General features: G+C 41.7%; 1 protein-coding gene across 5 annotated transcripts in view; it reads right to left on the reverse strand.

Moving 5' to 3' along the window:
• Nucleotides 1–20,080, reverse strand: part of LOC310880595 (ubiquitin carboxyl-terminal hydrolase 12-like) — a 30,875-nt gene extending 10,795 nt beyond the window's left edge. For 2 of the 5 annotated variants that reach the window (XM_083796686.1, XM_083796688.1), the window contains exons 1-5: nucleotides 19,921–20,080; nucleotides 7,119–7,199; nucleotides 2,773–2,986; nucleotides 1,592–1,818; nucleotides 365–441 (exon numbers count right to left, since the gene is read on the reverse strand). In XM_083796686.1, coding sequence (XP_083652812.1) covers nucleotides 365–441; nucleotides 1,592–1,818; nucleotides 2,773–2,986; nucleotides 7,119–7,199; nucleotides 19,921–19,968 — 647 coding nt within the window. In that variant the 5' untranslated portion in view covers nucleotides 19,969–20,080. Of the gene's footprint in view, nucleotides 1–364; nucleotides 442–1,591; nucleotides 1,819–2,772; nucleotides 2,987–7,118; nucleotides 7,200–17,630; nucleotides 19,233–19,920 lie in introns of those variants that run through there. The other 3 variants (XM_083796689.1, XM_083796690.1, XM_083796687.1) reach the window with 3 other exon arrangements.
• Between the last annotated feature and the right edge of the window lie 4,660 nt (nucleotides 20,081–24,740).

Raw genomic sequence — 24,740 nt, forward strand, 5'->3', positions numbered from 1 at the left:
CTGCCTCAAACAGCAGGACCAGGCAACTGCAATGCACTAAAAATATTAAACAGGAATATATTATGAATCCATACATGTTTAGTTTCATAAAACCCAACTATGTTATGTAACAAATTAAAAACCCCATTAAAGAAAGTGAAACCCAATCTTCCACACCAGCAAGAAATCACCACACTCACTGATTACTAAAAAACACTAAGAAATGAGCAGCAACACCAGTGGAGATGAAATGAACAGCACTCTGAACAGAACATATTTTACCATAAGCTCAAAGCCTTCAACTGTGGCACATAAGAATAAACAAGGCTCTTCCCTCTAACCAAGGGCAGGTTATTTTTTCCCATTCACAACTATTTTCATTTACCTTAGACAGTGTGTAATTGACGTATTTTGTTCCACATCAACCGACAGATCCAGAAAGTCCTCATCTTTGCTACTAACCTTGAAAAAAATAAGAAAAAATATTTCATAACAGTTTATAATCTTGCAGATTTCTTTTAACTATTTCTGGAAGGGTACAATGTTCTCAATGCAAACAGACTACTTTGATTTGAAAAAAATACATACACACACACACAGAGGTTCTTTCTTGAAGTAAATTAAAACTGAAGAAAATCTGATATGCAGTTATAATCCAAAGGGGATATTTTTTTAAAAAGCCTTGAGCTTTCAAGACATGTTTGCTTACTTCACTGGCAAAACCAAGTTTTTAACCACTCAGAGCTGGAGAAGCTTTATCTGTATCCCACTCTGCTCTGTAGACCACATACAGTTTTTTGCTGCATTTCTGAGTATAACAGCAACTACTGATAGGAAATGCAGAAACAGTCAGCTAGATTTTCAGTTAAATCCCGGGATGGCTTAGCAGTTAGGAAAACCATCCTTCCATTTGTGGAGCAGTCACATTTAGCTTCTAAATTTTTGAGACAGAATCTTATTAATTCCATTTTTAGAGCTTCTATTCACCACACAGCCATAATTTTAGATTTAAAATGCCAAGAGCACTCATTTCACTTGTAATTGCTTCTCTCTTTCTCTCTCCCCATCTGGATTTTCATTTTTTAGAAATATTAAATCAGACATGGCACATCGCTAACTACAAATTCCTGGTCTGAAGGTAGCGTGGTTCTTCTAACTCTAGACTTTGACACTTCTTTTGCTCTCAAATAGAGTGGTTATGGACCGGCATCACAAAGCACAGACTCTCAGTTCAAGAACCATTAAATTCAGTTAATCCCAGAGTTAAATAAATAGTGAGCAACTCTCATGAAGAAACATAAACTATCAATCACTGACACAAGAAATAACACGAAGACAAAAAGGCAGCTCATATCAGCCAGGTGCAGACTGCCTTGATGAAAACAGGGAGGAATAATAGAAAAAACACTATGCTTTTTCTGAGAAACATACCTTAATGAGTATTGGTTTGAACATAGAGGTGATACAGTCATAAAATAGGCTATGCTCCATATTTTAATAGAGAGAGTGCAATTTCATCTATCCTAATAAATGAAAAAGTGTGCTTAGTATTAGGGAAATTGATCCAGAACCTGTGAAAAATCTAAGAGATTTTGTTTTGTTTTAAACGTACAGCCTCACAGTTAAGACATCTGGTTTCATTGGTTAGTGTTCCTTGGAAGATTTCATGGACCCACGTCAGATCAGTCTTTTCCCCTTCTTCACTCTCAATGCTGCCATTCTGGAGCTTGCCATTCTGCTTCTCCTGCTTTTTCTCTTCTTGCAGTAAGTCAGCAATAGTGTTAAGTAGGTAGTTCAGGAATTCATGTGCATCCTGCTGCATATAATTATCAAACAATTCTGGAAAGGAAGAGACAATGAAAAATGAAAAAATACAGATAGTACATAATATCAAGCTACTACACTTTCAGGAATCAGTAAGTACTCTACTACATGACCCCACAAATTATTTGGGGTTACACTGTAAGGAGTCTTTAAAGAATTGGGCTTTGTTGTTCTAGCAGAGGATGTTAGGTTACCCTCACCTATTCCTCTGGTTGCATGAAACAGATCAGAAGCTGAAAAGTAACATGAAAGAAATTTAGTTTGAGCATTTCCTAGAACTGAAGAACAACAACTGTTGTTGTTTTGCTTTCCTTTGGGGAAGAAAAGGAATAAAGAAACTCAGATGGATCGCCTTGGGCCATTAGCTCATTAAGTCCAGCATCAAGGGGCAAAAAATCCCCTACTAGTAAGCTTATCTTTTCAAGTTCAAGCAGAGAGGATAAATCAACATACAGAACCTCTCCTCACAAACCAGCCCTGGGAAATAACCACCAGTTCTCATCATAACAAGTTTATCGTACCACAAATGTAAGAAAGCAGGATAAGGGTGGTTAAGGCTCCCTACAGATCTTAACTTTGACCGACTCCGTAAGGTCTGTTTAGTCATGACAAATTCTAGCAGTGACCTGAAGTGTGATGACTTGCAACAGACTTCTACAGAACACAGTGCCAACAGGGAGTAACTGGAGTACTGAGACTCGTGTAAGCTCTCTGTACTTGGTCTGAGCAAGCACAGAAACAAAGATATCCAGATAATCCTCTTATGACACAGCACAGTTAATTCTGATATAATCTCTTCTTATGCTACAGAGGTGGCAAAATTCATACCACAAACTGGAGTTCAAAAGTATTCCAGAAATCTGCTACAACCTGACAATTTGGACTCACTTAAAAAGAAAACTGTTCCATTTTTATATGCTTAGGTATTCAATGCTTTAATCTACTTAAAGAATTCATTTATTCATTTACCATTTTCTTTCCTCAATCGGGAAATAAATTTCTTGGGTGGGATGACTCCCACCTTCTTCTTTTGCGTAGCAATACTGTTGAAGAGATCAGAAAGGCATGTCAGGAGGCTTTCCTTCTTTCGAGGCTGCACTTTGTATGCCAAAACTTTTTCCCGAAATGGACGACAAAAATAAAGTGCCTGTAAGACTGAGTTGCAGTAGCAGGTATTGCCGAACTGGTTAAAACAGAACAAAAGGAAAACAAACATTTTCGTGTTAGGTCTGCTAAAAAGTAATAAATGAAGAGAGGTTACTCATAAAGAAGGTCACATACTGAAAATGGACAAGTTGCCTGCCAGAGGTCATTTACTGGGGAGCTACTAGTAGGCACGTTCTGAAAGACTCATCCATACATCATCACAACTGGAAGTAGCAGTAAAATGAAGAAAACAGTCACAGAGATATTGGGCACCAAAAAAAAAAAAGCAGGAAGGCACTGATGAAAAAAGCCAATTGAGGGCTCATCATAAAAATCAGACCTTCTGGAGACACCATATTATTAATCCTGGTAGGGAAGATCCTGGCATTACCCATCTGGAGAGATGCCAATGGTAGAGCAGCACAGAGTAAATACCAAAAGGAAGAGACGGTATCCCTGCATCTTGACTGCGTTACAGCAATGAGAGCTCAGCGCGTGAATTCATATTTCTGATTTGCCTGTGTCGCATACACAGATTACTTTTTGGAGATAGTTAGCAAGGTATGTCTAGAGTATTTCCTGTTTACAATGAAATATGAAAAGTATATGATGCAGGCAAATTCAAAGAGCAGCTGTTTTACATCTGCCCTATCTGAAGGCAGTGTCATTTTAGAGAAAGGAGGACAGCGATAATGGCTTCCATAGGCAGTGTTCCACATTGCTTAACAAGGAGAAACAAACTGAGATATTAGCATATCATCTAGAAGAAACACAGCATTTTTCGAGTTGTGTCTTTGCAATTTATTGTGCAATTATATTCTACAGTGCTGTCATATCACAAAAGTGAAACAATTTTTGGTTTGCCAGTCCCAAAATATTCTGGTAGTGAGATTCTGCAGCCCAAGAACATTGAGAGCAAAATATTAAGATAAACAAAACAAGCATTTTTTATTATTTTATTATGTACTACTCAGAGTATGGCCACTACTGTTCACCAGAATTCTGTGTAATTAATGTAGCACAACGACTGCAAGTTTGCTGAGTGAAACAGAAAATTAATAGTTTGAATTCACACTGCTCAAAAGGCTACACCATTACACATACATTAACAATAATTTATACCATATGCAAACATGGAACAACATTTAAAACTGTTATTGACATGAGGAAAACAAGTATACAAGCTGAACAAACATGAATTAGGATGGAACCCAACTCATGCATATGAATGACCTTTAAATCAAGCACACAAACAAACATCACACTAACTAAATCTGCATACAATACAAAACAGGCAGGAAAACTACCACAAGCCTGACTAGATACCTCATCTGGAAACAGTAATATATTTGTCCATAATAACTCCAGAAAAAGAGAGAGAAGAAAGTAGAAGGTAACCAGGTAACCACTTTAAAAAACTGGGAGGTCATGGTGCACCTTGCGTCCAAAAAGTTCACAAACACATAGCTAGTGAGATTTCAGGAGCATCAAAGAACATCAAGTTAACTGGTTACACGTGTACTGCTTTGATGCTGCCCATATAGTAAAAGAAATGTTAGAATCAAACTACATGGAAGAGTTAAGGAGTTCAAATGCTAGCCAAGTAGCCTTAAAAATTGCTGACAATAAGAACAAGATGCTTTCCAGTAGCCAAAGCTATGTGGCGAAAAATTCACTTAATGGCATGCTTCAGGCTTAAAAAAATCTCCTTGTATAAAATATTCCTACTAAATAGTGTTTCAGCCTGCTTTGTTTGCTACCACTTTTACACAACAACATGGAAGCACTTCTCTTCCTACAATCAGAGGACAGAGCCTGCTGGAGTTCAAGAAGCATTTGGACAGCGCTCTTGGACACATGGTCTGGTTTTTGAGTGGTCCTGTGTGGAGCCAGGAGTTGGACTCGATGATCTTCGTGGGTCCCTTCCAACTCAGGATACTCTACGACTATGATTCAATCTTACCTGCTGGTGTTTTAGGTATTTTACAGCATGCCAAGTACATTACAGAAAAACCACATGATACGTTTTCAGAAATTCTGACTTCTTAAATGCTAGAACAAAATCCTTCCAACTTCGAGCAATTCAGTGCCTTGGGAAACTTCTGAACAACTCTATTATTGATCTACTCTTCTCTATATTAGAGACAGCTCTCCAAAAATAAGCAGTATTACGTATCAGTGTTATAATTTTAACTTAAATCAGTCTGCGTTTAGAAGAACACTGTAGTCAGTTCCAACCACGACCATAATTTTGCTAGAAATTCTGCCCCAAAAAAAGAAGGTTGTAGCCATCCATCTTCAAAAGAAAGCCAAAAGAGAAGATGGCATGGCAGTTCTCTGTATTCAGGCTGCTGAATATTTCTAGTCCTACAGTCCTATGCACAGATCAGACACTCAGTTTGTGTGTATGGAGTCTACTGTGACCTAAAATACAAAGGAAAAATAACTACAAACATCTGATATTTAAAGCGTAAAGGAAATTCAAAGGCTCATTTTAAGACAAGAAGCTTTCTAGAATGAAAACTGAGATGAAATTCTATAACTAAAACAACGTATGAGATGAAATTCTAGAACTAAAACAATGTTCCATCCCTCTCACACTTCAGTTCAACATTACACAAAATCTCTTTCCGTAGCAGCTGTCAGAAGGAAGTGTCGGAGCTTTCCCCCATACCCTCTGCAGCGGTGTTAGCAATTGTCTGACTGCAGGCGAGCTGGTTCAGCTCCCTGATCCACAGAGGAAACTATGAAACAATTTTTTGGAAAGCCTTCATTGTCCATGGTTTCAACACCTGGTTCTATCTGCAGTGCAACTACATATTTACTAGTACCGAAGTCATGAAACTGCACTCCTTGAAGTGCTCCAATTAATTTCACATCATGAAAGAACTTGAAATAGCTTAGGAAAAAGCTCTCCAAAACAACAAGCATGAGAATGATCATTCCTAAGAAACCGACTGCAAGAAATGGAGCACAACAGTATTAGTCATATTTTGTCCTTCTGAACAGAGAATGGATGCGGACATAATAACTGCAGTTATTTTTAGAATGCTGTTTTCCCTCTTCACACTGCTCATCACTCTGCTATTTATGTTACGATTGGAGATGCCTTCCATTTTCTCATTATGGTGCAAACCTCAGAAGCTTTGGAACGGCCATTAACACCATACTTAAGGAGTATAACTCAATGTGTTTAGATATCTTGGTGTCTGAGAACATAAACTGCCAGAGGCCCACACAGAAGGCAATTAAATGAGTTTCTGATGAGCTGCAGCAAATAATACTTTAGTAGCTATGCTAACCTTGCTCTGTGCATCTGAAGATGATCATCTCTGTTTTCAATGAGATGTACCTAGATGACCAGCAAACAGAAGTATACTTGGGGTTCTAGGGAGCTGTATTTTCACACCATAGGTACGATGCCACAGAACCTGTTTCTATCAACCAGCTTCCTACAGTCACTGTAAAAGATGTCACAGGCCCAACAGCTGCCTTTCTCCTCCAGAAGCACTGGCAAGATCAACACCAGTTCTCTCCACAGTTAATTTAGGTAGACAATTCCCCCTGTTCAGCAGATCTTAATGAGGTCAAATGCACGCAAGCTGATAGATAGAAGAAATAAAGCTTTTTAGAAGGACTCATTGTTACACAAGGCTGTCAAAAAATAGAAGAGCAGTGTTACTACATGTGACAAAATTATTGGCCAAGTTAATGTCATTCATCCAGCTCTGTACTTGCTTAGAAGAACTGCCACAAATCCCACATGAGCAGGATGTTTTAGAAAAGTAACATTTAAAAACCCCAGGAATCCCACACACCGCAGTATCAGTGTAACATCAAATCTCTCTTCTCTAGATGGAGAGAATACAAACAACATACACACTTTAATGACCTTTCTAGCTCAGTACTAAGATCTTATATTTAGAAATGTACCTGGTAGGAAAAATACTCTCACTTATCAATATTTATAATAAAACATTTATTTTTCTGTTTTTAAGACAAAATTTATATCTTGGTTAACAACGAGGCATTGCAGGATGTGGTGTCTGCGCAGAGTCTCCCTTTACGTCAGAAGGGCTCAAAATAAAGTTCTAACAGAAGCCTGTTAAATTCCAAATTATGATGTGAATTAAAAAAAACAGCACTTAAAGCGTGAAACATGCACTTACATTGACCAAGCCAAAGTAATGCTCATTCACAGGGAACTGTTCAGGACCAATCTCTTTCTCCAAAGCAGAGGCATTGGCGCCCTGCAAAGAAACAGTATGTTAGAGAGAAGAAAAAAATTCACAAAAAATCCAACAGAATTCATACTACCACCACAGAAACAAAGAAGCTAAGAATGAGGTACTTCCATTAAGAATTAGCAGCTGGTGTTTCCTATGTTCTTGAAAATGAAATCAACATGATGACTTTAATTTATTATTATAAAAGGCACCACACTTCCACTTCAAGATACTACTTCATCAGCCAGAACTACAGCAGAGCACCATCTGATCTAACAGTATTTTTTGCATTTGATTTTATTTGAAAATTAACAGCACGAAAGTTGTTCTCATTTCAGTTTTCTGATTAGTCACAGCGTAGAAATGCCAACTTAGACTTAGTCAAGCATGTACTGTAAAAATAAAGAAACTTGTAACACACACACAGAATTTTTAAACCTAGAGGACAGCAACCATACAGGCTATAAATTCCATGAAAGAAAAAATGTCTGTCTGATGTGGACTGCACCTTCATGAAAGAACAAAAAGACAACTCCTTATGGAATCTATTGGGGGATGCAGGAGGGAGGGAACTGCATAAATTTTAACTTCCAATGTATTGCATACAACTTCACAGCTAATATTAAATCATTGCTATGTAATCTCGACCTGCATCCATCAGATGCTATGTGATCATCAAGACTTCCGCTGTTGCCTTACAGCCATATTTAAGGTGCCTGAGTAACTAAGACAGGTACTTTCACCAAATTCTCTGTTCTAAACATATTTCAACATGCATTGAATACTTTAGAGTATTCAAAGAGTATACTTCTGAGTACTCATTAGATCTTTCAATGCTGTTACAGTTTTTGAAGGTAAATATGGCTGTTGATTATTTGTCTCTATCATATATAAAGTTTTTTTTTTATTTTTTTTTTTTTTTTTAAGTCTTACCTTCACTGACACTTCCTATCAGAAATACTATCTTTTTTTTTCTCTTCTCTCCCTCTTGAAAAGTATTATGGACAGGTGGAGCATGATTAAGATAAGAATGGAAAGAAAAATTTTATATTTTATGAGACATTCCTCAAACTCAGCCCATTTGGCAGTGCTTTGGCACCTTTAATTTAAGGAAGCTTAACCTTACTGTGTATTTCTGGATATATCCTTGAGTCTCCAGTGATATAATGAGGACAGAACTCACTATTATAGAGAGGCCCCCAAAATATCACTACATATCCATAGGGTTTTAATTATTGCACAGAACAAGAACTAAAGCACACCAACATCCAAGTTTCAAGTTTGTTGGTTCAAATTCAAAGTGGTTTATGCATTTCTTCCCATTCCCCCCCCTTTTTCTTTTTTTTCTTTTTCTTTTTTTTTTTTTTTTTTTTACTCCACCAACACCTCACAGCTGAGGTCCCAGTGGGGATTTGGTGCCTTCCCTCACACCCCACTCCATCCTGGCCTCTGATGCTTCCTGAGGATCGCCCACCAGCCCTCAGCTGCTTCCCACTGCATCTGTACAGCTAAGGGGTCACCATCCTCCAGTGCAGCATCCAAGCACTTTGGATTCTTGACTTCTGTTTTGCATACCCAAATCACTCCACCTGAAACTTTCTGCAAACAGGGATCCTACTGCACAGGTGAGCCATATTAAGGCCTAAATTCAAACTCCTCAAAAAAGCACTCAATAATCACAAATTACAGCCCAGCAAAACACAATTCACCTACTTCCCTGAAGCTAGCAATGGTTTTTAATTGCTATTTCAATCATTTCCATTAGCATTCTGCTATTAATATAAGCCTCTGGCAAGTAGAGACTATATTTAGACCATTAAAGACAACATACGTAGAAAGAACGAAGAAAAAAATTCTAAGAAACACAACAGAACCTAAGAAATAACTCAGTTTAAGAGGAAGAAGGGCAACGCTGTAGTTAGATCTCCCACATCAGATTTACTGGAATTACATACATCAAAAAAGACAGAAAACAAGGAAGATTCAAATTTTGGTACTATAAAAACCACACCAAAACATAGGTGCTGATAGATTTACAAGCCAGGCTCTTTGCAAGCAGCAATTACACAGGACATTTCTGAGGCGTCACTGCCAGTTCAGGCAGCTCCTCTCCTGTTTCCCTACACCCATTCCCTGCTCCCAACTACTTTTTTCTTTCTCCCTCCGCTATGTGTGTCCTCCAAAAAAAAAAAAAGAAAAAAATAGTAATAAAAAAACCCTAGACCTAAGATTTTTATCTATCATTACCTCTGCCCTTTTTCCCCCCACCTCCAAATGTTTACTTCTATCTACTGCCCCAAAATTGTAACTTCAATAAGTTAGCTATAGGAGTAGATGAAAAATTAAGGTTTCTGTAGTAAATTAAATGCCTAATTTAAAGTTACTCAGTTGCAGAAACTAAATTAACCCAACATTTAGTCAGAATGTTTCCGAAGGCTCTTGTCAGATGGCGTTTAAAGTTAGCATACCAAAATCATGTAAACCAAAACAAGACTCAGACTAATTGTGCGGGGAATCAAAATCACAAACTACTCACACGGAGTTCTGAAGTTGTCGATTCACAGATTAAATAATACATAACATACTGAAGAGGCTCTGGAAAACGTACGTGCCTATCACAGCATGATTAAATTACTCCACTGCAAGCTGCACAGTGATTAGAGCGATGCAGCACGGGAGTGAGCTCCAAGAAGACCTAAGCTCCACGAGGCAACAAATATGTAGGGAAAAACACTTCCCAGTGACAACACCAATGGGCCTCGGGCATGTTTCAGGATGGAAACACATGATATTTGTGAGTAAGGCACACAGCTGCAGTCCAAGTTCAGCTCCTCGCAATCTGCGATCCTTGCAACTGAATTTGCAAGCAGCACGTTAACCAGCTGGGGACTTGAGCCGTGCCTTGCTGTAATGGAGCCTGAGGAGCAGCGTCACCTTCGGACTGAAAGGTGTTATGCACAGCTTCCCACCCTGCTACAGTATTTTTCCATCTTGATAAATACCCCTGCCAACAAACACCTAGTCGTAAGAAACAATGCACACTTGGGAATTTTGGAAACAAAAATCCCATTTCTCGTCTAGAAATAAAATTAACCAAAGTGGCAAGCATCCAAGTGAGCGACTTGCTATTCGGTTATTTGAAGAATCAAAGAGATGTAATTCTGCTGGCATGCCACAAAGAAACCCTTCTGCATCTTACAGCTTTGATTTTTCTTATTGTTTTACATGCATTCAATACTGTTTTGCTAAACTATGACACATTGTGGGAGCAATAAAAACGTCAAGAAAAAAAATCGCTAATAGACACCAATCGGGTTTTCTTGGCATATGAAAGCTAAGCAAGCACTGTACAATAAAATGCAGCTAAATGCACAAGTTTAACGCATGAGATCAGAATTGACTTCTCAATGCCAGCACAAGACAAACACATCCTACAAAAACCTCAAAAGAACATCCCTGGGACTTCCGGGAGGCCAGTGAAACGCTCTCAAGGAACTGCTGCTCTGGTTTGGGCAGAGATAAAACTTTTTGTACGCAGTAGTTCTGAGAGAACACAGAAACACAAATTTGTAGTCAACACAATCACCCAAAAAAAAGCCATCCCCCTAGTCTAACTGAAGTGGTAATACTGATCTACTCCTGTAACCAGACTCAGCGATGCGAATTCAACACTCCCATAGCGGTGGGAGAGGTGACGACTGCAGTTTCAGCAACCTGAAGTCAGGACTTGTAATTTTCTAGAAATTACCGTGCCTTAAAATGATGTCTCAGAGGTTGGCCGCACTTTGCCAGACCTCCCCTATGCTGTTCACACCACCGCGGGCACAAGTGGCTGAGCCTAGAGAAGGAGCGAGCTCAGTTCACTGGGTTTGCACAGGTCGGCACTAACAGCGAAAGGGAAAGCTGCTTGGCCCCTCTGAGCTATCAGCATAATAAATACTGCCAACAGCAGCCAAGGAAACCCCAGCAGCGTACAGACAACAAAACGTTTTCTCCTATAGCTGCAGTCATTTTACTTTGTGGATACTGAATCTTAGAAGAGGGAACTTTCCAAGAATAATTGCGCTCGCTGATTTCCATCAGAAAATATGAGGAATACCCATTTAAAAAGAAAAAAGTCCCATATGCTGACATTTAATGAACCAAACAAAGCACAGGGAATTGTTAATACTCAAGTTTTTCCCCAATTTTCATACCAGCTTGGTGAGGACAGCACACCAACATTAGATATGCGTGACATACAGGGAAGGTAGGATTGAGTACAACTCTTGTTTACCCCAAAAGCACAAACACCTCTCTAAGGCAGGTTTCGTTGAGTTTGGCAAAGCAAAAAGGGACGTGAAAAGACTAGTTTCAAAACCCCTTACCTGAGGTGGCTAGCTAGGCAAGTCATCACAAAGGAAGTGATCCTACAGCATAGCTGAAATTTTAACTGCATAATCCCTCAAAACCAGAAGAGAGATCTATGAAGTCTTCCAACTTGGAAACTGAATCGTTTTTGCTCAGTAGAGCAACCTTAAAGTTTTATATCCAGTCCGATGCACCACGCAAGTGAAAAAACACTGACAGACTTCTCTTCTACCCGCCATACACAGGTAGCTTTGGGGCAGAAACAGTTACGAGGCCCAGAGCTGAGGAGCTCTTCTGAGGTCACGGATGAGCAGCAGAACAGCTGGGAGCGACTGAATACAGCACAGAACTGAACCGCGGTCAGCAGATGGCAAAATCCACACGTCCAGCATCCTCACGGTTCCTACTTCAACTTACTACTTCTCTTCCCTCTTAGCACTGCTTTCTTTTTAAAAACTAAAATTCACGCAAGTCCTGCTCCTCTGCAAAACTCAGCTGCAAACACATGGATTATTATAGAACAAGCAACATTACAAGTCAAATTTCTTATCCCGAATTAACAACTTTCACAGTTTGAAGAATTCACACTTCAGTTTATAAGTATCTGCTTCTTGCAGCCATGAAGATAACCGTACAGATGTGGGAATGGTTACAAAAGCAGTGCCGTACTATCTCGATAAGCCTGCAAGCAGACCTCCTGAGCACGAAGCAGCTGCTGCCATAGCTTCTGCAAGAAAAGGATCAGAATTAGCACAACCCCGGGTCAGTATCCTTGCTGTTATTCAGAACTCTTGTCAAAAATAATCAGGTCAACGCCACACTGCTGCTTGGGCAAACAGCGAGCAGAGTGGCACTGAAGCTGTGAAATGAAGTAGGAAAAAACACACCAAGCAGATGAAGGGAAAGGGCTATGAGCAGGAAGATCCCACTGCCCCCTCTGCAATACCCTGTGGGTTTGGTGGGGGGAGGCAGAGTAGTTTATGGGATTTCTTGTTGCCAGCTGAATTGCTCTCAAGGACTAAGCACCCAAGGAGGGCTCAGGCAGCTGTCCTGCACATTTTGGAGGATGCCGGATTCACATCTGCTTTGAGGGAAGGGTGGAATGTCTTACATTAGCACAACTCACTGGCTATCTGGAACTGGGTCCATTTCCTAATTGTGGAGATGGCAAACTTACGGAATAGGTTGGAAGAGAGAAGTACAATAAGAAAAAAAGAAGAAACTATGGTGAAAGAAGAAAGAATAACTGAAGGCACAAAAAAAAAAAAAACATGTTGAAATACTCACTGAAGGCGGCTACCGTACAAGCAGCATTTCTGACATGCTCTGCATTATGCAGCATTCTTGAAATTACACAGGAAAACCCATGTACCAGCAGATTGTCGATGGATTTATAAGTAGCTTCATTACTAGCTCAACACAAAGGGACAAAATACTAAATACTTTGTCTGCCTTCTTAGAAGGACGCAGAAATTTACAGATACCTAAACAGGCAATGCACTTGCCAAACAACTACTGGTAGTGTTTTTTTAAATGCTAGCAAAGATGACGCAGTTGCTTACAGTACAATACAAGAAAGTAAACAGAACCGTGAAGCTCTTCTCATATTTTCAGAAAAATGCAACCAAGAACTTACAGTTTGTTACTTCTTTTAACATTAATGAACTTGTTAAAATCTATGAGAAATCCAAGTAGATCATTGCTGAGCTTATTTAGGGGTGCTCCATCCTTTTAAATGCTTCATTTACAGTTTATTTGAAGTTGGCAGGAGATTTTCAGAAGAGTAACTCCTAAAGCCATCAGTACACACATTACTGCTCTCAGAGTTCCCGAAAAAAATCCTATCTGTACATTGCATGATGTTTAAACTGCAGTTTCCTATGCCGGCACGTATCCTTCAACTGCTCTGCTAGCTAAAATATACCCAAGACCAATCTCATCACCAGATTACTTTTAACAAGCTAGAGAGAATCAGTTAATTTAAAACTCTCCATGCCCAACTCCACACAGCCCATGGAAATCTGAAGTTGCAGACTCTCTTCTAAGATAAATTACTTGCTATGTATGTATATTTAAGCTCAGTGCAAAACATTGGTTTCGACGTCGTATGCTTTTTATGCAAACCTTTTATCCTTTTCCCATTGCAATTAATATCATTCAGTGCAAATGACATAATTTGCAGCTTAGTTTATGCCTAGAATTCCATTACAGCTGCACATTCAGAAGCTGCAGAGCACGGCTGGTATAGCAGCCTGTTGAAACAAAAACGCCTTCAGATGTACCAGCTTGGGCTCAGCACCACACGAACGCAGCTTCTGGATTGGAACCAGCTGATTCCCACTCAGCGCACAGCGTGCACCTGCCTGCAGAAGACACTTCCCTTCAGGAAAGGCAAAAAAAGAGGAAGGGATCCATGAGAGACTTCAGTATCCAGAACAGATCTGGTGCACTAGTCTTGCTGAAGCCACTAATTACTCATTTGACCCTTTCTTTTTAAGGAATTAGAGCAGGAAAAGATGTGGCATTTGAAAAAAAAGCCAGGAAGCGGCTTTTAAGTTGGGCAGAAAGGCTCCAAGGGGCACCACCACACAGCCCTCAAGATGACAAAAGCTCATTAAATGAGCTGCATGACTAACTAGTGATTTTTAACGAGTGAACAAACAAAAAGCAAAAGGAAAAACGAAGAAGGCGGCCAGGCCAGCACTACTCAGAACGTTTCAGGGAAAAAATCCTCGTGCAGCAATGCCTTTCGTACTCTGCCTGAATCTCCTTTGCTACGTTCGCTGTCATAATAGTTCCAGTTTCCGGACTATTAAAATCACTGTGTGGGAGAGCGGAGGGGGAAGCAAACCTGGGGCTGTATTTCTGAAACACTTGATAAAACGTAGAGCCATGATTTTCTAAACGCAGAATTAGATGCTACTTCCCCTTCTTCTGAAACATCATTGTTGTGTGTAGCACTGAAGCGAGACAAAGAGAGCTGTCAGCTCAGCTACCTCACGCTATGACTTCAGTTTTGAAATGACCCCTTTCACGCAGCCAGGAAGGCTCACGTCCTCAGCACAGCAAATTGCAGTAAATTGAACTTTGGATTCCAGCACTTAGTATGTTCATGCAGGCAAACAAGCTGATAATCTTGAAAGGAGCAGGTACAAGAGTGCCGCAGACTTCCCAAACTCCACGCTTTTAAATGTTACCGAATTTTCTGAGTCTGCACAAAGTACGCGCAGGGAAGGCTGGCTCTGGAAGGAGTAAAAAGGGAGTAAAGCTTACGGAGCACGCCAGCGTTATGGAGACCGACGGGAAATTACAAAATGCTGTGTTTCAAAACAGATTTACTACTACCAAGTGTTTCAAGCCTTAAGTACAGTTTTAATTAAAGTATTTTTAAGTAAATTAAACCAGAGTGCTTTGTAAATTGTTTCATATAGATGTTTATGTAATTAGGAGCTGGTCTTGCGAGGTCTGCAGGATCTGTGCCTCACTTACTGAGGTACAGCAAGTCATACGCACTTGCGAAATTCCATAATTTCATGCTCTTTAAAATTAGACAGCAAAGCCAGGCTCCAGTTAAAAGAGCACACGGGAAGGATGCCGATTAGGGTTCGGAAGTCAGGACTCCAAGCGATAGTTTCTGTACCTTTGTAACGCGGTACTGTAAGCAATTCATTTCTCCCTCCTTAGCCACTGACTCCAAGCTTACCTAAGTGCTCACAGGCAGCTCCATGAGGTTCCTCCTCAGTTGACTCAGTAACACATTTAAGAGCAGATGCCTTGCCACGACAGCTCTCAGGTATTTGAGGGCCTTTTGGCCCTCTATAGGAACACACACAGGCCCACAGGTGCACTCAAAGCCTGGTCCTCACCAGCATCGCTCTTTTGTGAGTTGCCAATGAGATTTTAGCGTGATCTTCACACATCAAACAATATTGGAAGAAGTGAGGACGTGGGTGCTGACAGAAGGCTAGGCTTAACCTTACAGATTTCTGAGCAGGTTGTAACTTCAGGCACTATGCATGTACAGGTTAAACAGGCACTGATGCATTGTAGCTGAAGGAAACAAGGAGACCAGCAGAAGGGCACAAACCTCGGGATAACAGCACAACATACAGACACAAGGCCCACTAGTGGGTCTGAAGGCGTGTATATTCACAGCACTGCAGGAGGCATCACTGCAGGATAATCCACTAGGAAAGGAGCTAAGAAGATAAAGTACCAGAAACAAAACACGATGACCTACAGTGCAGCCCTTTACTTTGGCAACAAGTCCAGGAAGCTTCTGAACTGACATCTGTAAGAGCAGATGCTGAAAGCCGTGCACTTTCTAACGTACAAGCCAGTAAGCGATGTGTGTGTATACACACACAGGTACTCACTGTCTTCAAAACATCTCTTCTGAACCCTGATTAAAGAACAAAACAAGCAACATTCTACAAAGCATCTCTTGAACAATCTTCACTCTGCTATTTTAATACCTTTTCCCCAGTATTCATACCTCATTTTAAAAAGTGCAATAGCTCCTCTAGTACCCATCCTCTCGTGTAATTAATACCTGGTTTCAGTGAACCACACACTGCCCCCAGGGTTCTCAGTACTCCATGGCACAACTGTGATCTCTCACTTTCCCAGAGATAGTAAAGACATTAAACCTTAAAGTTTATAAACGATCTGAGATCACAACAGACACCAGGACAGCAGAAAGACTTACCGATGTGGTAGCTCAGGACTCCTGCACAAAATCCTAAAAAGCCTTCAGAAGAAAGCAGCACGCTGTCCACCTGTTGGGCTGTTAGATGCAGGCCCTCTGCCTGCCAGGCACAGGCTCACATCTCCACGCTGCTACAAGTCCAGGATCTGGAGAACACATCGATGACCACCCCCCGCACACCCAGCCTTAAACTAGAGCACAAGCAGAAAAACCAGCGTGACCTACAAACTAGTTTTCAAAGGGTTACACACACTTTTTCCTTCCCTACTATAAAGCAGGGCATTCTCAACCTGTGCATTAAGTACACAGATGAGTAGTTGTTTCCTTTAACTTAACAAATCAAGAAGCAGAGCACTGCTGGAAACAGAAGTCTGCTGAGCTAGCTTGGCTTCTGTCCTCCCTTCTTTCCAGTTCCTCAGTGACACCTTCCCAGCCATAAATGCCATTTCTCTGTTAAAGCTAAAACAAACTTCTAAAAATATAGGTGAAACAGCAGGAAGGCACACAGTATACATCAAGGACGTGAAAGCCCTGCTTGAACTGAATAATGTGAATTATTCAGGTGGCAAATGGAAATGTATTGCTTACAAATGAATCAGTCATCCCTTCTCTAGTGCTGAAGTTAATAATTATATCCTCGCTGCACTGATTCAGAGGAGTAGAGCAGAACTACCACCAATTTGTATACTGGATTTGAGTTCTTCATAAGGCACGTCTTGCTGGTTTAGCAAACAATCAGACATGAATCTAGGGGAAGTGTCCCTAATTAGCCTACCAAGAAACACCAATATTTCTGTTAATAGCTTACTGAAGACTTTTCACAAAGTCTGCAGAGGAAAAGATCAGATCTCTGTGCTTCTTACTTTGCTCCATACTAGCGTTCTGATTTGCTTATACAGACGAAAGAAAAAAGAAAAAAAAAAGGTTATTGTCAATGCCACAAAAGACCCTGACTGGTAAGCTCAGTTCTACAGCTGACTGTCACAGCCCTGGAGCACAGCAGGCGCATTCTGGATCAGATGACACAGTCAGACCCACGGCAATTCAGCCCTCCTTCCTCTCGTAGTCAAGAGAGGATTCACATCTGTCCATGACCGCACATACACCACAGAACTAGAAACATACCAGTTTAAATATACTTTTGAAACAGGAGCTATGCGTTTTTCATGAAGCAGAAGGTAAGAGGATAAAAAAAAAAGGTCTCAAAAGTCTCAACAGTTTCTGTTGAGTCTTTCTGTTTCATTCTGCCACTTAATTTTGCTGTGACTTACAAAAAGAAAACGAAAATCCTAGAGTCCGTGACAAAGACAAAGGCCAGGTAATAAAAATTAAGACAAAAGGACAGAGCAGAGAACCAGAGCTCTAGTTGGTAGCTCTTGGCTATGGATGTGCCTTGCCATATGGTGTCGGCATCCTTACCAAGCGATGAATCACTCTCAAGTTACCACGTATTTTCCTGTGAGCTCCAATCTTCCCAACGCCGTACTTGCCACACGAATATTATGCAACTGCTGAAAGAGGGACGGTGCTCACACACCGGGAACGCTACGATCAGAAGGCACAGGAGAGGTGATCCATACTACAAAAACCTGGGAGTTATTTTAAGGAGGGGGGATCGAACTCAAGTTACAAACGTACTACTGCCTGCTAATGAGTTTGGGCACGGAATTCAGTTTTTAAAGAGAGATTGCAGAATACCAGAGTGTCTGAAATGGTAAGTCAGAACACCAGCCCTTACAGTACTGACTGAGGTCTGAGAATGACACAAACGTTGTGTTTCAGCTTTCTAGCCCAAAGCACAGATGATGATGTCCCTGTCTATGGCATGGGGTTGGAACTAGACGATCTTTGAGGTCCCTTCCAACCTGAACAGTTCTATGACGAGAACTGTTGATAAAAACTGCATGTTTTACTAGAAGCATGTCAAGTACTGTTCGGACAGCACAGATTAGCATAATTCTCGAGAAAGTAGTTTCCTAAAGGGACTGTGTTAAAGCAACTGAATGGTTTTACAAAGAAGGCTTACATTTTTTGCGTTCACGTTGTGACAAGGCAAATGGTACTGGACATTGAAGTAAACGCAAATAAAGCAATTCATTTTTTAAAACGTAGCACCCAGAACTTTACATTTTATATGCTAGCTGAAGAAAAGATAGAGCGGCATTTCAAGGAAGTTTATCCAAGCCACATAGGCAGGTAGAACACTTATGATGAAAAAATCCATAACATCTGACAAAATGCTTATATCACAAAGTTGCAATATTGGGGTTATAACCCCAAAGCTGCAACAGGATGAAAACATAATTGCTAGACATCTTCTCTTGAAAATAAATATTACTTCAGAACAGACATTAATAGGCTACAAGTATCTGCTTAGCTTTCATCTAGTGTCCCAACCAAAATTAGGGTAAGCACGGGTGCAAAAATGAATCCCAGACTGAATATGTATAGACAAAGTCTCTAAAAACAAATCACAAACACATGAATGACTATAGTCAGGTTTGGCTGCATAGTCATAGGAAAATGCACTGCCTTATGTTTACCCTCTTAATCTGAGGCTCAGTCAGCTGATCTCAGGAATGCATCCAAAATATTGTATGGGACTGAGTCAATCGCCTGCCTCTGGGGTTCGGAACTCCGCAATGAAGGCGTGATTCAGCCACCTCTCATGACCTTAATTTCACCTGTGTTTCTGATGGGCAATTAGAAGTACAAGTTGCTTTGGGGAAAAAAAAGGAAATCTAGTGAAATGAGCAAAGTATGAAGTTCTGGGTGATCTTCTGCAGTATTTAAATTGATTTTTTAAATCAGATACTCATTGCCTTAATCAAAAAAAAAATAAGTAAAACTCGTTACAAGTATTACTATGACTCTCCAAACACCAAGCTTTGTAAAACAACACTACAGTTCAGTTCAAATGGATCTTAGGTTAATCAAAACTGGCATCAGTACCCACATGGAAAGGCAACGGAAAACCCTTGTGCTCTTTGTACAGGTCAGAAGTAGCAGCCTTTCTGAGAATGCAGCCCATGCCTGCTTTGCTACTGTTTCAAACAAGATCTAAAACTGAAGTTTGACCAGTTGGAGTAATGGAGATGGGGGGCACAGAGCCACTAAAACCCATGTCCTCAGCCTGGTCTAATGTTGGATTTTGGCAATTCAGACCCCCTACGCCAGCCGGTACTGCTCAAACTCCCCGCACTAGGGATAAACACAATGTGTTTAGATGGCACATCCCTAGTGAGATATGATATTACACTATGAGACACCTGTGCTTTAGAGCTGGACAAGCCACTTGCTGGCCTCTGTTTACAAAGTAGCCTCATTAAAAACTCTGCATAACCACGCAGTTAGCAGCCTGCCTGTCGCTGGGTGCTTTTAGCAGCACGCACCATGCCCTGCTCCACACTTTCACCCAAAACGATCACAAACCTTTCACGATAACCTTAAACGGCAAAGTTACCACAAAAAAAAGCGACGGCCGAGCTGGAGGGGAGGCGAATCCCGGCCCCCTCAGCTGCAGGCACCCCCTGAGGGCACCCCGGTCCCAGCACCTGAGGCCTCCCCCACACCGGGGGCTCCCCCTTTTCTCCCTCCCCAGCCGGGCTTCGCCACCCCGCAGCCTCGGGAGCCGCGGCCCGGAGCCCCGTGTCCCCACGGAGCCGCGGCCCGGGCGGGCCCACCCACCATGGTACAGATGGAGGCGAGTCTCCGGACCGTCATCAGCGCCTCCATCCGCCCGCCGCCGCCGCCATGTTGCGCCGCCGCCCGACTGACAGCGGCAGCCGGGCCGCGGGTGGCGCAGCCGCCAAATGGGGCCGCCGGTGCGGCGCCCAAGCGGAGCCGGCTGCGTGCCGCCGCGCCCGCCCGCGGGTTCCGCCTCGCCCCGCGTTCCGCCCCGCTGCCTTTTCAGCTTGGGAAAGAGCCCCCAAAATGAAGGCCAGCCGTCAGCGAGCTGCCGAGGCCACCCCTGAGCCACGTCCCTAAGTGCCACGTCCCTAAGTGCCACGTCCACACGTCTCTGAAACATCTCCGGGGATGGGGGACTCCGCTACCTCCCCGGGCAGGCCCTTCTAACAGCCCTCTCTGTGAGGAAAGTCTTTCTCATACCCAACCGAAACCTCGCCTGGTGCAACCTGAGGCCGTTGCCTCACGTCCTATTGCTTGTCACCTTAGGGGAGACCTTGTTGCTCTCTACAGCTACCTGAAAGGAAGGTGTGGGGAACTGGGGGTCAGCCTCTTCTCACAGGTAACTAGTGATAGGACTAGAGGGAATGGCCTCAAGTTGCCCCTGGGGAGGTTCAGGTTGGAAATGAGGAGATGTTTCTCCTTAGAAAGAGCCATCAGGCATTGGGATGGGTTGCCCAGGGAGGTGGTGGAGTCACTGTCCCTGGGGGTGTTCAAGGAAAGGTTGGACGTGGTACTTGGGGACATGGCTTAGTGGTGACATTGGTGGTAGGGGCATGGTTGGACCAGATGATCTTGGAGAGCTTTTCCAACCCTAATGGTTCTGTGATTCTATGATTCTATGAAAAGAGACCGTCACCCTCCTGCCACTACCTTCTGTCAGGCAGTTGTAGAGAGCAATAAGGTCTCCCCTCAGCCTCCTCTGCTCCAGGCTAAACACCTCCAGTTCCCTCAGCAGCTCTTCATACGTCTTGTTTTCTAGTCCCTTCAGCAGCTGCGTTGCTCTTTGCTGAGCACATTCCAGCAACTCAGTGCCCTTCTTGTGGTGAGGGGCCCAAAACTGAAGCAGAAGAATCACAGAATCATGATATCAAAAGGCCAAGCTGGAGTTACATCCCCACAATGGTGCAATGGCTGGAGCTGGGGTACATCACCATGCTCCCAGTGAGGAAGGCAATGGACACTGGGGCACTGAATAGTCCCAAAGGATCATCTGGAACTCATCTTCTCCCAAGAATGTCTTCAGCAGTCGTCAGCACCCACAGGCAGGTTTATATGGAGCCATCCAGCGTGATGAGGGAGATGGCCATTGTTTCTGCACCAAGTAATTGTTTGCTGCTCTGCACCATGCATCCCCGTCTCAGCAAAATCACAAAAAGGAGCCTTTCAGAGCACAGCGCTGTGTTAACAGTGTCTATTGTACACCCAGCAGGAAAGGAGTGAAAAATGCTGCCCAGTCACTACGTAGCACTTCACACACTCCATACCAAAAGCAAATACCTACCAGAGGAAAAAATCCCTTGTGGAGACAGATGGGTGGAAGCGTTTGTTGTCCCAACGATGACGATGTACAGAATTCTCTGTGTTGAACCTGGAAGAAACCTGACTAATATTTCGGGTGGCCTATAAATTAAGTGCTGTTGAAAAGCGCTGGTGAAGATCATAGGAAGCCCTGAGCTTACGTTGCGCATGAAACACACTGTGAGCAGGACCGTTTCCACATGCCACCCCTTGCTTCAGCTTTGACCTTGTGGGAATATCTGTGGGGAAGAGCTGGTTCAGTTTCCAAAGCACAAACTATTTTATGAGGCCAAGATGTTTCCATTCTATTTGAGTTGCTCGCCTGCAGCGATGTTCTCTTATACACGCTGTACTTCCCACGTCATCTACTATAGGATCTCAGGGGAGAGTGTTCCGCAACCTAAAAAAATATCCTTAAAAATACACTAAAAGTGAAAAAAGACACGTGCAACTTACAGGGTTTCCATGAACAGCAATGCAACAGAATTAGGGACAGGAAATACAGAAATAGTGGAATCTGTACAGCGTTTAACCAGATTTAACTGTAGATTTAAATGATCACCTCCCTTACATCCCAAAATAGAACCAAATATGATTTATCACAGATGTCGTAATAGCATCTGAGGACACTTCCTTCCCCTCTAGCCTCAGGATCGGAACAGTTTATTGCTGGCTACAAATATGGTGCTAAAATGACAGTCTTGTCCCTAAACGACAACTTCTGAGGCTACTGCTGAACCACAATTGCCTAATTTTTGATGTTTTTACCTGTAATCAGGCCCAGCACAAGGTGCAATCCTGAACACATAGAGAAAGGCTTGCTCCCCATGCACATCACATTCAGCACTGTTTTGTCTTACCTGCCACAAAGGTGCTTTGTATTTGCCCCTCCAGGCTAGGAGGTACTGGGTTAATGGGAGCAAAAGGTGGTAAAAATGCTACTTTTGTTTAGTGCTGAAGCTCTGCAGTGTGAGAGCTGGCCTTTGGGCCTCACATTTGCAACAAAGACAGTCAGACAAAGCTGCAAATATCAGTTTGTGCTTGTTTAGAATACATTCAGGAGCAGGGGGTGTTTACAGGAGCAACCAACTATGAGTTTTATCCCAGCACCTGCAAAAGCAAGTGGCATTTCCCCAACTGCACACTTCACACATCTGCTCAGAAATGTGCCACGCTTCTCTAGCAGTGTTGCCATAATGTCAAAATACTGTGCAAAAGCATCAGAGAGACACTGGGGGTAAATGTAACCATTGCAAATAGACTTTTAGAAGAAAGATCACTTTTTTTTTTCTTTCTTTTTCTTTTTCTTTTTCTTTTTCTTTTTCTTTTTCTTTTTCTTTTTCTTTTTCTTTTTCTTTTTCTTTTTCTTTTTCTTTTTCTTTTTCTTTTTCTTTTTCTTTTTCTTTTTCTTTTTCTTTTTCTTTTTCTTTTTCTTTTTCTTTTTTTCTTCTAGGAAGAAGGGGAAAGAGTGAGAACAATCTCCTTCCTCCCAATATGCAGGGATCTTAGCAAGATGCTAAGCTTTGCACCAAGCAGCTAGCTCTGCTCATCTGTTTCTCCTTTTGTAAAATGTATGAGGAATAATTATATCCAGTTTTGAAAGCAATTTGACATCCTCGTATGAAAAGCACTATGGTAATGGCAAATATTTTTGTTTTTATTATGCTTCATCGCTGAAGATATGCACAAGTGCCAAGAACAATAAAAATAGAAAATCTTATAAAAATCATAGCCAAAAGTAACATAGACTAATAAATAAATCTTAAAAAAAATTGGTGTGGAAATAACGTAATCTGTGTGCAACATGCAAAGGCAGATATCTTTGCACGGAGCAACCTAACGAGTGGTTAGTAAAATCTCCAGAATCATCCAAATGTTTTCAAAATTGCTCTGAGTTTTGCAAACATTCTCCCTTTAATTTAAGCTATTGTTTTTCCAGAAGAATTTGAATTAAAAACATGTGCTTTTTTAGCTAAATATAAGCCCATTGTACACAAACAATGAAAATCTCTTTTAAAAACAATTCTTATTCTACATGCCAAGGGTTATACAATCTTAAATAGTGTGAATCCTTCTGCATGGTTTCACTCGGTGAAAAGACTATTCTGACAATCTAGAAAATGAAATAAAGATCAGATACAAAACCCTCTGGCTTTTACTACGTATCTTACTCAAATTCTTTCCAAATTAGAGCCCAAAATTTATCATTTTTGGTTAATAAGAAAAGGAGTTTGGGAATCTATTTAAAACTTTCTGGAGTGTATGTTGCCTATCAGAAACTATTACTCTGGACAGAGATTTCTGCGCACAGGGGATGCAAGCGTTGGTTAGAAGCACAAGAAGCCTGGGCTAGTGCATCAGAAAGTCAGATTGAACCCTATTAGCCAAAGAACTAGAAATCGATTGGTCTGCTTCCAAGATTCAGTCTAAAACTGCTTTCACATTTGTTTTAAGCAACCAGAAGCCATCACAGCTGCCAAAAGAAGCAGTCCAACATTTCCTCCAGCACTGGTCTTTCATTCCTGCCTCGACACATCTCCTCTCGGGTGTCAGCACCAGCATCCGTGTAAGCACATGGCAAGCAGCTTTTCCAGTCTCCTCCCGGCAGCTGCTCCAAGCCATGACCATTTCAGTTGCTCGGCTCCGCGCCCTCTCAGCCCCCAGTGTGGTTTTGGGATGCAGAGAATCGCACACAGTGCTGGAGGTGGGGATGCTCTGAGCTTTCATATCTGCAGCAAAAGCCACCCAACGTCTCATTCTCCATTCCCCTCCAACATTTTGCTGTTTTTTTTTTTTCTTCTGTTGCACACTGAGCTGATGATCTCAGAGAACAGCCGTTGATGACTCCAAGGTCTCCTTCCTAATTTATGGGTGCCAAGTCCAAGTTCAGCACCACTTAAGCATAGTTTATGTTATTTTTCTCTAGATGCATTGCTTTACATTTATCTAGACTAAAGCTCCTCTGCCAGCTTTCTCTGTGCTTGCTTTTGTGAGATCCTTCTGGAGTTCCTCAGCACTGACACAACCCAAAAGGACATTTACTTCTGTTCCTGTCAACGGTGTTGCCTCTCTTTTCAAGCAAGACAGCAGACCTGTATACTTCTAGGAATGTCTTTGCTCATATAGAACATTCCCCATGATATTGCTTAATTTATCTGGCCCTTTTCCCTGGGATGAAATTGTTCTGGCCACCAAGAAGCCGGTAGATGTATTACCACTTGTTTTTATAGGAAGACTTACAATGAATAACTTTGTATTACTCACTCACATATGCTTTTAATAGCAAATGGTAATAAGGG

This window comes from Anser anser, assembly GCF_964211835.1.
Source record: "Anser anser genome assembly, chromosome: 13".
In the NCBI taxonomy this organism is placed as follows: domain Eukaryota; kingdom Metazoa; phylum Chordata; class Aves; order Anseriformes; family Anatidae; genus Anser; species Anser anser.